Source organism: Lepidothrix coronata, unplaced genomic scaffold (assembly GCF_001604755.1).
Source record: "Lepidothrix coronata isolate B3197 unplaced genomic scaffold, Lepidothrix_coronata-1.0 Scaffold0, whole genome shotgun sequence".
Classification (NCBI taxonomy): domain Eukaryota; kingdom Metazoa; phylum Chordata; class Aves; order Passeriformes; family Pipridae; genus Lepidothrix; species Lepidothrix coronata.
In genome coordinates this window covers 10,523,034-10,538,142 of record NW_016690180.1, presented here as the reverse complement: position 1 = coordinate 10,538,142, position 15,109 = coordinate 10,523,034, and the positions used below count along the sequence as shown (strand labels likewise).

General features: G+C 39.9%; 1 protein-coding gene across 1 annotated transcript; it reads left to right on the top strand.

Annotated features, from left to right (window-relative positions):
• The first annotated feature begins 2,326 nt into the window (after positions 1-2,326).
• On the top strand, positions 2,327-8,227 carry CHRNA9 (cholinergic receptor nicotinic alpha 9 subunit). The gene is made up of 5 exons (XM_017805149.1): positions 2,327-2,396; positions 4,051-4,196; positions 4,959-5,113; positions 5,769-6,301; positions 7,680-8,227. The coding sequence occupies exons 1-5, from the start codon at positions 2,327-2,329 to the stop codon at positions 8,225-8,227; spliced, it is 1,452 nt and encodes a 483-aa protein (XP_017660638.1).
• The last annotated feature ends 6,882 nt before the right edge of the window (positions 8,228-15,109 follow it).

Below are 15,109 nucleotides of genomic sequence, written 5' to 3'. Positions count from 1 at the left end.
AAATGGGATGTCTGATCTGGGAGTAATATTGCCATAGATTACATCACAGTTTAAAACTATGTTGCAAGGAAGCATGGGTTTGTAGATGAACCTCTCAGATGAATAAGAAACTATTAATGTTAATGCTTGCTTTTCACACAAAATGTCTACATTTGATTCAAAATACAAATCAGATTTCCTGTGAACAAATATAAGGAAGCCAAATGGTCTGGCATACTAAGATTGTTAAATTCATTGTGTCTTTAATAATAAAAAGCCTTTAAAATGTATTTTAGTTTTACTTTTACAAGCACTGTGTAATCAATGCAGCATCTCAAACATAACAAGCATGTTCTTGTGTATGAGTGCTCATGTTCGCCTATCTGTACGTCCAATGTGATGGAAATAAAGATTATAACTGAGATTATGATCTATCCCTTTGCAAGTTTATAATTAATAGCATGAAATTATATATGCATATAAGAATAAATTGAGTAAACTACATGTAAACATGCTTCTTGGGTTTGTCTTTTGAGAGCCTGAAGATTTCGTTACAATAAATGAGTAGGGTTCTTTAATATACATGATCTTATGCAAATTAAAGTACATGAGTCTGCACACCTTGGCAAGTGTGTATTGCTGGTGCAACAGATCACAAGGTTGTCCCAAGCCTGTGGTAAAGCAAGGTTAGTCCTGGTTCCAGTAGTGTTTATATCAGCTCACTTAAAGCAGTAGCATGATCACCCTTGTAATTACAGTAAGAGATGTGAAGCAGTAGCTACTTGCTGACAGAATGGCAATGTACCACAGGTATATACTACAGTGGACTATGGGTGTCCCCTGAGGATGCACTGATCTGACTGTATGCAAAATCATTCCTCTTTGTCTCTGATTTTTGTTGTCTCTAACAGCATATATCTTCATCCCACAGAGAGAGCAGTTTATTAGTTACTGCTCAGGGACTGTGGGACCTTTTTGACTTCTAAACTGTTTTCCACTTTTTTTTTTTCCTCTGACAATTCAGCAAATAAAGTGATGTGGATGGATTTCATTACACATGCTTTGACCAAAAATATTTATTGTTTACCTAGTAAACCTGACCATAAATGTCACTGGCTTATAGGTTCCACAAAAGCACAAACAAGCCAGTGACTGCCTGGAGTGCTACTATATAGAAACTATGCATATGGAGGGATCACCTTTCTTCTAGCCAAAAAACTATGCCAAAAGACTATGCAAGAGAAAATAAATAGTATTTTATGTTTTCTGTGGATCAAGACTATTCTGAACCAACTGGGTTTTTTCTGATAGTTCATTCTATATTTTCGCTTTCTGTTTTAGTGACTGTTTTCTGTTACCTGTTCTAAAAGGATGGCAAAATGGACAGGAAGGATGGATTGGAGTGTGAAAAGGCGGAAGTGTTTGTGGTACTAGGAAACTAACTTGGCATCATGAGTAATATAGACAGAGCTAATGAATTTCTGACCATCAGGGTAGATGGCAAGGTAGGTGTGGTATTGTTTCATATTCATATTTCTCCCATATAACTCTTTTGTCCAAATGTAAGAGCTGTCCAGTAACTATGTAATTTTTTTTTTAATGACTTGTCAAGTTCACCTGGTAAAAATTGTACTGAATAAGGAAATAGCATTTATCTGCAGAGTCCAGTTTTGCTCTGATTTACTGTGCTTAGTACTGGTCTCAAAGTTGTCTACATACATTGAAGCTCTTCTTTCCACAGTGATACTGAGCTACTGCAAATATTGCCTGTGTTGTCCGACTTTGGTGTAGCTGCATCTCTTCCATGTGGCATCACTTCCGTAGGTGAAAACATTTTGTCGGCATGGGAGTAAGTAGGCTGTTGTTGTTTTTTTTTGTTTGTTTGTTTGTGTTTTTTTGGTTTTTTTTCTGTGTGATATTGGATGTGTGATGTACAGTGTAACTATACCAATTAAAGTACTGAGATCACTTTTTTGTGAGGGTTCACAAGTTCCACAGAAATGGTTCTTAGCAGGTTATTGCAGAACATAAGAGCAGTAAAACATGGCCCAGCAAAGAACTGTCAAAGGATTTTATTTGTTTTCTGACTCAGTATTAGCTTGAGAGCAGTCAGCGCTCAGGTTACCAAGAGAGGGGAGGGTTCATCAGAGCCCCAGGCAGTGGCAGACACAGTCGATGCTCTTGGACTCTGACAACTCCTGAGGGAGGACTGAGTTGCTTCTAGCAACGCATCAGTGCATCAGCATCTTTATGCAGCTGTGCAACTTGATTTACTTTTTTTGTTAGTTTTGGATGGCGAGAAACACTTTTGTGCCCTTGGATGAACAGTTTTATTTAAGGTCCAGAAATGAAGAGAAAGAGCTTGTCCTCCTTTTACGTCTCTCTGGGGTTTCTGTTCACAGCAGTGATACTCAAAGGTGAGAATACTGCTAAATGTTGCATCGAGGTTTATTTTATTCAGATGGGATCTTGTGACTTGCTGTGCTTTACATCTCCTGGAGTATTTAGTCTGTTGTGTTTTACTTTGTCTCACCGATGCATAGGCAGAATGATCGTGCAGACCAGAATTGCAGTGCTCCTTGTGAAGCTTTGATTTGCTGGGATATCTTTTTATTCAGGAATATTTGCTTTCGACTCTAAATAGTGCAGGAAGTCAGTGTGAATCACCAGAGAGATGTAATCCAAAGAACACTTGTTCCCTACATTGCTCACTTGGTATTTGCATAAGTCTTGTGAATGTATGAGAGATCGAAATGTGAAAGGGCTAATGATGCAAAAAATAGGCCATTTGCAAAAGCAGCAGGTGCTTTGATGAGGCCAGATTTGCACTCTGCAGCCGAAGGGGAGGAAGAAAGTTTTCGGATGGCTGGTGATTAGCACACTAACAGCCCCGATGCAAAGGAGTTGAGCGCTCGCCACCGAAGGATGACCATGACAAAACAACCTTTGTTTAGGAACAAACTGGGTTTTGAACCAGATAAGGGAGGAGACTGATAAGAAATAGACCTTGGAGGTGGGATAATACTTTTTATCATATATGGTGATATCTTTCTTCTCCTATATCTACTCTTATCCTTTCTTTCTCTTTCTTTCTTTTCCTTATATGTTCTCTTAAGTGATATCTTGATACTTTTATATTGTTTCATTTCTGTAGATAATAACCAAAACGGGTACATACCTCCTTTCCATTGCAACCAAATTTTCTAAAATAAACCTGCCATGTGTACACACACAGGTCATTCAGTGTCATTTCACTCTAATCTGCCCTGAACCTCACTTACCCCACCTTCAGTGGTGGTTTGTAACAGAGTGGTACTGTTCTTTGCTTGCAGAAATATGTGAATCTATATAAAGGTGATACAGAGGCTACCTGGAGAAACTGTGATGTACAAAACAGTATGGAACAGCCAAACAGTGTCATTTAAAACCGCAGGTTTTAGTGACTTATCCTTAGTGACTAAGTCTGGATAACAAGAAGCATCTCCAGATACATGGTTTTGAAAAGATGTGCAAGGATGTGTTCATACATCAAGCAATTGACAATTTGTGAAGAAAAGCAGCTCAGACTTTTTACAGGTGATAGTTTAAAAATAAAAAGACTAAATTCTGAAAGTAGTGTGAGTCTTACCAGTGCTGCTTTTGGGGAGACACCGAAAGTCAATAACCTGGGAGCAAGTTTGACTGCAGACTTTGCTGACTGTAAGTCAGCAACCTCTGCCTATGAAAGATATTGGTAAAATAAGAGTAATGATATTTATCTTCCAGAATTGTATGATTTGCTGTATACAGGTGTTTTTCAGTGTATGTGAAAAGCTTAAGTTAGCTTTTAATTTACCCTAGGTGGATGCTGTCCTTATTTGAATAGTTTCATGAGGTGTACTCTTGTATCAGAACTAATGATATTTGACAGTATATGAATGATAAATGTATCATTTTATATATATAATATACTATATAATAATGATATTATATAGTTATAGCAAATACTACTTGAAGCAGTAGAAAGAGGATGTTTTCTTATACTGCTTAGTATACTTAGTCTGATTTACTGAACAAATCTATGTTATCTAGCTGTAGAATCAGCCAAAGGAAAATATGCTCACATGCTGTTTAATGAACTGTTTGAAGACTACTCCAATGCTCTAAGACCAGTGGAAGACACAGATAAAGTACTGAATGTTACCCTTCAGATCACATTGTCCCAAATTAAAGACATGGTGAGTAAAAGTATAGTTCTGTTTTTCTAAAAATATGCAGAAATGTATTAGGTGTAAGACTTTTGTTAGGAGCAGGAAAAGTACCCTTCATTTTGTTATGACAAATGAAGTAATGCTTCCTCAGGAAGTAATGCATTCCTCAGGGTCCTGTTCTCCAGTTCTTTGTAGATTCTTATCTGCTTGCAACATTGAATTTTTAAGACTTCTTTTGTAGTTAGGTGTTGGTATTGAACCCTCCAGGCAACTTCTGCTGAGTTTTAAATATAGCAAACGCTTTTTCTAAGATGCAATTAATTTCTACATAAAATCCCTAAAATCAGCCTTCAGTAAATTTTTATAAATATGATTCTGCTAGATATACTTTTAAGGCAAAACAAAATGTGTCTGGAAGGAGAAGGGAAGATTATTTTTGTGACTTCTGAATTACAACTTCAAGGCCTCACCAAGCTTTCAAAGAATTTCTTAGCCTGAATCTGTTAGCTGTTTGGTATTTTAAAGCTCACAAAAGGAAATTCTTAAGATGCTGGGAGCCTTAGACATTGTGATTAAAGCTAGGGAGGGTGCAGGGGGAAGAAGGTTTGGCCAAGAGAAAGTCCAAAAAAGCGATCTCCCTGTACAATGTATAGGCATAGATACATGTCTGAGAATTACTCTTGTGGCCTTGTTTTGAGCACTACATTAAAGCTATACCACAAATGCTGTCTGCATCTAAGACATGATTTTGTCACCTTCAGCTAGAAATATTTCTACGTTTTTATGCAGGATGAAAGGAACCAAATTTTGTCAGCTTACTTATGGATTCGACAAAGCTGGTATGATGCATACCTCAAATGGGACAAAGATAAATATGATGGGCTGGATTCTATCAGGATTCCAAGCAATTTGGTTTGGAGACCAGATATTGTCCTATATAACAAGTGAGTGTGGCTGGAAAATATTAGCTTGCATATTTGAGGGAGGGAGAGGGTTGAAGGAGGAATTGACCCACAGAGTCTGAACTTTACCTTACCTTAGCAAGGGCTATATTTGTTGTCTTAACATTTGTTGTTGATCATCTAAATATTTTGCAATAAAGCTATAGCCAAGATTTGGAAATTGATTATGCTACACAACAGAGCTGTTCTGAATTTCTCTGCACTGGGAATTGAATACCCTGGCAGTCTGTAGTGCTTTCTGCTGAGGCTCCTTGAGAGCTCTGGAAGATTGTCCACAAAAAGGTGGTACATGAAGGCTGCACTTCTTATCTGCCCTTCCAAGCCAGTAGTGACCAACAGATTGTTTTAATCTCTTAATGGACTCTTATCCTACTGATTCCTGTTTGAGATCAAGTTTGAGGAAGCTATAGACAACAAATACAACATAGTTTAGCACCACTGGTGTTTGACATTAATGGGTAGTGGTACCTGTAGATATTACTTAATAGTAAGTTCCTACTAAAATTCAGCATTAATACGATTTCAGAGCATGCTTTTAATGGTGTGAAAGGAAGGTCTTCCCCTTGCCCCCTCTTCCCTGGTCCACACTCTTAAGTTGTTGCCCGTCAGTCCTGGCTGTCATTTTTCTATCTTTTAGGGCTGATGATGACTTTTCAGAACCAGTGAATACTAATGTTGTGCTGAGATATGATGGAAAAATCACTTGGGATGCACCTGCTATCACGAAGAGCTCATGTGTAGTGGATGTGTCTTATTTTCCTTTTGACAGCCAGCAGTGCAACCTTACGTTTGGTTCCTGGACCTATAATGGTAATCAGGTAGACATCATCAATTCTCTCGATAGTGGTGACCTCTCTGACTTTGTAGAAGATGTGGAATGGGAGATTCACGGTATGCCAGCAGTTAAGAATGTCATCACTTATGGCTGCTGCTCTGAGCCTTATCCAGATGTGACCTTCACATTGATTTTGAAAAGGAAGTCATCTTTCTACATATTTAATCTGTTGCTTCCTTGCATTTTGATCTCTTTCCTGGCTCCACTGGGATTCTATCTCCCTGCAGACTCTGGCGAGAAAGTGTCTCTGGGTGTTACCGTTCTTCTTGCTCTGACTGTGTTCCAGCTGATGGTTGCAGAGATCATGCCTCCATCTGAAAACGTACCTTTGATAGGTGAGCTTTACATGCTTTGTCTTTAACCATGACTTGTTAATAGCAGGGCTGTATGTCATGGAATCTATATGTAATTTGTGGCTTTTAGGAAGATGAATTTGCTACATTTTTAAAACATAGTGAAATACTTAAAATGTGTGTGGAAGTTGTACAGGTATGCTGCAGTTTTTAAAAGTTATTTTGTGTTTATTTTAAATTATGTATTAACTATTTTATATTTATAAAGTATAGTTAGATATTTAGAAATAAGGTATCATGTCTTGAAATAAAGCTAATAATGGAAAGCTATTTTAGAACCAACACATGAAGTGTAAGCAAGAGCTATAAGCAAGCAAGAGCTATAAGCACAAGGTCAGACTGTTTCAAGATATGTTTCTGTGAGATGCAGATGGTTGGATGGCCTGGCTGACACACTCACAGTTGACTTAATATCTGACAATTTCTTCACTGAATTATAATTCCTGGAAATCCATTATACTGAAATTTAATCTATGTCTGAAAGTTCAGAAGAACTCGTGTAACAAAAGGATCCTAGCTTCAGTCTGTTTTCTCTGTTCCCTCACTCTCTCTCGCTATTCTTTCCAATTCCTTTGAAAACAGGGATCACATCACACTTATCTGTGATGTGTCCTGTGTCCTTGCTGCCAGCCCTTGCTTTTCCTGCGGAGGCTGCACAGAGGCAGAGCAGGGCTGGGAGCTGCCTCTTGGCATAGGCACAAGGCAGGGTAGGTTGGTTGGCTGGTCAGCTCTGTACTTCAGTTGTGAAAATCAAGGGCAGAGGAGCATGTATTCGCTTCAGCTCGCCACCCTTAAGCTCTGTGCTCTGACATCTTAGCTGTCAGCACACTAGCTGTGGATAGGAGCACAGTCTGGATATTCACTGGCCTGTGTGAGTGTGAAGGCATTGATCTGCTGGTGTGGGGTGCATCAATAGCTCCAACAAAGCATTATCATTGCTTTTGTTAATGCATTGAGAAATGGGATTCCTTGTGTGCCAGGTGAAGCTGTTTACACTGGGATTTTGCAGATGTTAGGAAAAGAGCAAGGCTCCTGACAAACATTTTTGAGCTGCTTTCTGAATGGGTGTGTTTCAAGAAATCAGAGGTGTGGGCTTGTAGATATTTGCAATGCTGATACAATAGTCACTTACTCATCTGATAACAGGCATACCAGCAATGAAGATGAGATTTTATTTTAATGGCTTTAATCTTTGTTTTTAAGTGGTAAATTAAGTGTGATCTCAGTACAGAGAATTGGCACGATTAAAAATTTGTTTCACTTGCATTTATGCTTAACACTATGTTGTCACATTGTTTTTTCTCACTGATTTTTTTTTAGTAGGATAGCATCTCTAATGTGATTTTATTTTGTATTCCAGGAAAGTATTACATAGCAACAATGACCATGATCACAGCTTCCACTGCATTGACGATCATTATAATGAATCTCCATCATTGTGGCTCAGAAGCAAAACCTGTTCCACAATGGGCCAGGGTGGTTATTTTGGACTACATGTCAAAAATCTTTTTTGTTTATGATGTGGGTGAAAACTGTACAAGCCCAAAAAGAGAGAAAGAAGAAGAACGTAGGTTTGAGGTAGATGATGGGTGTCAGAGGAGGCAGAAAGAGGTAAGGAGTCCTCTTTCCAATAGGAATGATGACTGTAATCTTGGGGAGAAGCTAAATGGAAATTTGCATGGAGTTCATGGTGAAAATGTTAGGGAGACTGTTAATTGCTGTTCCTGTTACAAAATGCTGATTAAAAATATCGAGTATATTGCTACTTGTATTCGAGACCATAAAGCAAACAGGGCCAAAGGAATTGAGTGGAAAAAAGTAGCAAAGGTGATGGACAGGTTTTTCATGTGGATTTTCTTTGTCATGGTGTTTTTTATGAGCGTGCTTATCATTGGGAAAGCAGCTTAACTGAAAGCGAACACATTCCTTTTGTAAATCTGAATAACTGGGTTAGTTTGTTTTGTTGGACTTCTGGGAGAGGAGTGCTTTTGAGATCTTTGTCTCGCATTCTGTAACAATAAACAAATTGATTCTGTAGGCTGTGATAGTGTGTTGAGATAGTGTGCTGAGGACTTTGTTGGTGATTGTCCTTGATGTCTAGTATGGGAGCTGACTCCTGAGAGATGTTTTTCAGTTCTGGGCTTACCTGAAGGCTTCACGAGGAAGGCAGCCTCAGAGAACATGGTGCCGGTTACACACTCTTTTGGTCAGGTAAGCCCAGAACTGAAAAACATCTCTCAGGAGTCAGCTTCATGATCAAAAACTCTATTGTTCCTAAACTCGAAAATCTGCCGACAGGTCACTCTGACCGCATTATCTCCCTACACCTTCCACTACACAACAAGCAACACGTTGTCCTCTTTAGTATATATGCCCCAACTCTCCAAGCTGACCCTGCTGAAAAAGATAAATTTTACACTGACCTGCGCCGCCTTACCCAAAAGGTGCCTGCAGATGATAACATCATTATCCTTGGTGATTTCAACGCCAGAGTAGGTAAGAATTTTGAAGCCTGGAAAGGAATATTAGGCAAGCATGGTGTTGGAAACTGCAATGATAATGGTCGACTTCTGCTAGAATTCTGCGCAGAGCAACAGCTCACCGTCACTAATACTATCTTTCAGCAGAAAAATAGTCTGAAGACAACCTGGATGCACCCCAGATCTAAGCATTGGCACCTCACTGATTATGTCTTGGTGCGACGGAGAGATGTCCGCGATGTCCACCATACCCGCGTGATGCCCAGCGCAGAATGCCAAACAGACCATCGGCTTGTGCGCTGTAAACTCAACTTCAATCTCAAATTCAAACCTAAAAGGGGGGGTATCCCAAGGAGAAGACTCCAAGTTAACAATCTCCAATCAGCCACAGTAAGAGACAGATTCCAGGCAAACCTTCAAACTAGGCTCGAAAACCATTCCACAGATTCTGCAGATTCCTCTCCTGAAACAATTTGGCACTATATTAAAAACAGCATCCTGCAATCCTCCGAAGAATCCTTAGGGTTCTCCCTCAAGAAGAACAAGGACTGGTTTGATGAAAACAATCAAGAAATCCAGGACTTGCTGAGGAAGAAGAGAACCGCCTACCAAGCACACCTTGCACTGCCATCCTGTCACGCAAGAAAAATGGCCTTTCGTCTTGCGTGCAGCAAGCTCCAACAGAAACTCCGTGACATCCAGAACAAGTGGTGGATCGATCTAGCTGAAAAAACTCAATTATGTGCAGATACAGGTGATCACAAAGGATTCTATGAGGCCCTGAAAACAGCATACAGGCCTACAACCCACCTCCCTAAGATCTTGCTTTATGGTGAACTTGCCACTGGCTGCCGCAAGAGAGGAGCCCCAAAGAGAAGATACAAGGACTCCCTGAAACAACATCTCAGCCTTGGCCATATTGATCATCGTAACTGGTCTACTCTGGCCTCAAATCGGGAGGTCTGGAGACACACCATCTATAACGCTGCTGATGCTTTTGAGAAAGCACGCAGGATCACCCTTGAGGAAAAAAGACAACGCAGAAAGAATTGTGCCTTGCAGAATATACCATCTAAGGAGTCTTCCTGCTGTGCCTTTTGCAACCGGACATGCCTGCCTCGTATTGGCCTTTTTAGCCACCAATGCGCTTGCAACAAACATGGGTAGAACCCTTCCCAAATCTTCGTTCACGAAGCCCAGCCATGATGATGCTAGTATGGGAGTGAAGACCTGATGAGGGTGCAGGGTAAGCACACTGTGTTCCACCTTGATAAGTGGTGGCCATGACTTCAAGCTGAATGGGCTGGAGCATTGCATCAGTGGAGCAGATAGCCTAGCAGGGAGCACTGTATTCACAAGCCTGCATCTCTGCACCTTATAATTTGATCAGCCCTTTCTCTCTCCCAGAGGGAAAAAAAAAAGTGGTTTTGTAACACAGTGGCATTTTCTGGAAATCATCCCTTCATGGCATTGCCCTTTTGCCCTTTTTTTTTTTTTTTAGCTTGTCTTCACTGATCACTGTTCCTATCATTTTATAGGCTCTGTATGTCTATTTGCAGTGCCTTTCCCTTGTAATACAATTGAGCTTACTAAATATGATGGCTACTTCGATCATCTTCTTTATCGTTTCCTGATGCTGAATATTACTGTGTTGTCACCATGGCTCCAGTATGCCATATCACCAGGGCTTCTTCCTCACCCATCAAAGGGCCTTTCTTCAATTCTTTTTCTCGAACCTAAAAATAGGAAGAACTTCTTCTGTCCCTCCTACATGTCTCATTGCCCTGGGCATTTGTGCAAGATGGGCCTTGAAATGCTACTTGCCACTGCTAAAATAGGAGGCTGTGACTTTTGTCTCTGCTCATTTTATTTACCTTCACCGGTGTTCACCCCATGTGTCCTTTGTCCACTGTTACATGCTCTTTAATACTTAAATTTTAAACTGTTTACAGGAATGCCAAGGTTGCTCTGTGCATTACTTAGCGGAAAATCATGATCTTACAGGCTTATTAAAGTAGTGCCATTAGCAACATTCCTTGCTCAGCACCTTAGTACTTACATGTATGTGAATGTGTTTGTTGCTGACAACACCAAAACCCACTCTTCTGTGTGTTAATTTTTCTTAACCCTCTCAGACTGATAGAGCTCTGAAGGATTTCTCTTGTAGTAAAGTGAGAAACCAGTACCCTGGGCATGCCCATGGCAAATAAATTACTTTTACAAAGCACCCTGAACTTTGAAACCATGATATTCTAGATGCAGTGGGAGAGGCAGAATGACACTGTAATGGATACCAGTCAAAAGTTCATGTGATAAAACTAATTTTCAAAATTATTGCAGTTAATAGGAGCACACCTGTGAATAAGTAACTTAAGAGCAAGGAGCCAAGTGGCAAAGTGGGGCAGTTGTTATGCCCAAATTTACTGGAAGAAAGGGAATCTTTATTTTTATTATGATGATGTAAATGATGCATTGAATTGCTAATGGCAGGTTTTCTTTTGTGTGGAATAATTAATGCTGTAAACTTATCTGGATTCTCATACATAATGCAACACTTTAAGTCCAGGTTTTAATGTAAAGCTAAACTGGGTGTCTAGCCAAGAATAAACTCAGTATATGGAAAAAGTCTCAAGTGTGTTCTCTGTGTATTATCAGTTCCCAGTCAACCAGGGTAACTTTGAATAACTCCTTTAGAAGACAAGCTGTTCATTTTCACTCATGGTGCAGAAAAATGATTGCACCCATTTGCTATGCAATTCAGGGTTTGGCACTTACACTGCCTGCTTGAGCAAACTGATTTGCACTTTGTTGTGGAAAAAATATTGTTTATAAAGCTGAGAGAGCAAAGTATGTAAAGATAAGGGTAAAATATTCAGAACATGAGTCTTCAGCATGGAAAACTCATGACCAAGGGTTTGTTCAAGGCTTATGGGTGGCATAAAGAGTTATAGTTCACAGTCTCTTACAATATAGGAACTGGGTATATGAAATGGGTACAGTGTGGAGTAGTCTGTACAACATGTAAGAAGGCTGAGGAACTCTGCAACAAGATTGGTGAATGCTGAAAGACTACATGGATTTAAAGATGGGAGAAACATGGAAAAAAATCTATTGACATACTTCTAAATACAATCACCAAGTGTTGAAAGGTGAAGCAATATTTTAGGGGTTCATAACTACATGTTCTTCAGTGCTCTTCATCCCGCTGGTGACACCCATTGGAGACAGCTTCCACATTTCGACAGACCTTTAGTCTGACTCAGAATATCTTTCTTAGGAATTCAGATTGTGTCGGTGCCATTCTGTTCAAAACAAACTGCTGCAGTTGCGGGCTGTCCATGTGTAAGGGAAAGTTTGCAATCATAGGTGGATCGTGGGCCTCTATCGTACTGGTACTTTTCATATGTTGCATGCTTGGATGTTGAAATAATACTTTGCACTTCCTTAGTATTTTTATGTGAAAATCTGATGGTGCTAAAGAAGTATCTTACAAGAATGGGATTTGAAAAATACAGCTGCTATTTGAACCTATTAACTATTAAATTTGCTTGTTAATTATTTTGTTATCCTTTTCTTTGGATCAGAAGACATTCTCAAGTGTTTCTTTCTTCCTTTATTTACATTTAGTGATTGTTTTTGCTCTTGTAAGAAAAACTTTTCTCTTGTAGTTCATAAGAGGATTGGATAAAGATTGTGAGCAGCAGATGAGGGGTGCCAGTAGAAGCTGGTCCCTGAACTTTTGTGCTAGGACCCTCAGAGTCACATCTTTGGACTTGATAATTTTCCAGGGTAAAAAACATAATGTGATGCCACATGGCCATGACTCTGTTGACAAGGCCCAAGCTACTGCCACCATAAAAGGGCTACCTGGTTTAAAGCTAGCTCAGGATTTTCTAACTAAACTATAGGGACAGTAGCTTAGGTGTCTCTCCAAGGTCTTAATGTTTGCAGAATCACAGAATCATTTAGGTTGGAAAGACCCCTGAGATCATCAAGTCCAACCTTTAACTGATCACCAACCTTGTCGACAAGATCATGGCACTAAGTGTCATGCCCCATCATTTCTTGAACACCTCCATCCAGGAATGGTGATTACACCACTTCCCTGGGCAGTTCATTCCAATGCCTTACAACCCTTTCCACAATGAAATTCCTCCTGATGTCCAGCCTGAACCTCTCCTGACACAGCTTAAGGCTACATCCTCTAGCCCTGTCATTTGTGTATCTGTTATGTAGTTTGTATGTCTCTGCATTTAGCTATTTCAGCAAGAAGAAACTTGCTCTAAATCAACCATGTATGTTAGTAGTCAGAACTGTACGTGACGACTCCAGTGCTGAGTGGAGACAGGACTGTTTAATGTAATTCTGTTTTGCTCTCTTACTTTTTTCTTTGTGCACCTCGTGCTTAGATCCAGTAACCTTTCAGGAAGATTAAATGCAGAAATGATGAATTACTATGATTATAGTAACAGAAAAATAACTATTTATACACTTGTCTGAGTAACTCTGCAGGCTTAACATGAAGGCAGCAGGGTGACTTTATATTTACTAAAGAAGACAATGATGCCATAAAAATACTGCTGCAGAGTGTGTGCTGCAGAGACCTTTGAGGAATGAGCTGACAGATTCTTTTGTTGTACCATCTTTTTGCAGAGAGATCACATCTCCTCTCTTGTGTTGAATCATTGCAGTATTAAAATGAGGAGAAACTTAAGCTATCTCCTATGATGCCTTCACTGCTCTCTTCACAAGCAGAATTACAGAGTTGAAGTGTGATGGGATGTTGGGGTATTGCATTTCCAGTGCTGCAGAAAGTTAGGGAGAAGCCCTTTCCTAACCTAGAAAATCTGTTTCTGTTTGTGGAAATTGCAGCCTAAGGATTCAAACTAAACCCAAGAGGATCATCCTGAACGTAAATGATATCATGAGATAGAGACGTGATTTTCAACATGCTTCAGGAATACAGACATCACACCGTAAGCATCTGTGTGTTTTGTCCACTGGTTAACAAAGCTTGGTTCTCTGACCCTGCCAGAATTATGGCAAGTGTCTCAAACATGTTTCTCGAGAAATGCAGAAGTGTAGCAAGAACTCCTGACTCTGCATCAGTCCCAATTTGAGAAGCAGAAGACCTGTAATGTGATTGTTTAGGAGATGGGAAAAGGAGACTAGGGGGTGAAAGGGAACTCCTTTAATTCTGTTTATAAAACTGGGAAGAATCCATCTTTTCTTACAAACTTCTATTACTCATTGAAGAAAAGAATATATTGACTCTTGCTTTCATTCTTAAAATCTTTTCATCAGTGACAGGATATAGGACCAAAGGCGACCTCAGGAGTTTGTGTGCAGCCACCTCCTTTATATTTGCAGGCAGAGTGAGTGACCTAGAGGTCAATTAAAGGAGGAGAGCAAGCTGAACATTTCTTTTCTCTATGTTCTCTGAAGTCTACTAAAAAGGAGAAATCTTTCTTCTTTGTTAGAGAAAAGTCCAGCCGTGTGGAAGGGACAAGAGGTAGCAGAGGAGTTTATATCTAGTTTGTACTGTGCAAATTGAGCTTCATTGTCTCCAGACACCTTTTAAGAACTCCAGTCTGCAAGACGGCAGTGAACAATACTGTTTTTACATTGCTTGCAGTAAGGAATAACTGAGATAGCAAGTACCAAGCTCAGGTTTGCCCTAATGTCTGTCTTTCTAAATACTTTTGATGATTTGCATTTGATTCTTAGTCTGTAGGCCACAGACCACTGAAGATCTGCAAAGCCACCAGGAATACACTATACCACAAGGGTGAGCGTTTCAGTGGTGCAACCTGCCTCCTGGTTATCTGGAATTCAGGGACTGACCTTGCAGCAAGCTAGTGGTGAACTAAGTCATGCCTAAGTCACACAGGGCCCTGAGTTGCTTTGGCTGGACATGACAGCGTGGTATATTCTGTCAGGTGTAGTTCTAGCCATTGTGTTTGAGAAGGCAATTCAGGGATATCTTTGCAACTGGATGAAATAGGAATATAACTGTTGAGGGAGGGATATCAGCTGAGGCGAAGCATGGTAGGGTAGAGAATATGGTCCGTGCAAAAACTGCACCTGGGACTGTCATGCCGTGGTCTCTTCTTGGGTAGTCCTGGTTCAGAGCATAAGTCCATCTAGTGAACATCCAGAAAATGCAAACCGAGATTAAAAAAGGGCAGCTTCAATTTCAAATAGGGTTTCAGCTCCACTTTCAAGTATTTGGTTTTTATTCTAGGTTCTGAAAACATCTATTTAAAAAGTTATTCAGTACTACTTTGTAAGTAACCCATCTAGAATTATG

What these genes read in the sequence shown, in the direction of transcription:
- CHRNA9 (XM_017805149.1), top strand. Translation starts at nt 2,327, where the DNA reads ATGAAGAGAAAGAGCTTGTCCTCCTTTTACGTCTCTCTGGGGTTTCTG. An exon ending in TGTCCCAAATTAAAGACATG is followed by an intron (nt 4,197 to 4,958) that starts GTGAGTAAAAGT and finishes GTTTTTATGCAG; the next exon opens with GATGAAAGGAACCAAATTTT. An exon ending in GATATTGTCCTATATAACAA is followed by an intron (nt 5,114 to 5,768) that starts GTGAGTGTGGCT and finishes TCTATCTTTTAG; the next exon opens with GGCTGATGATGACTTTTCAG.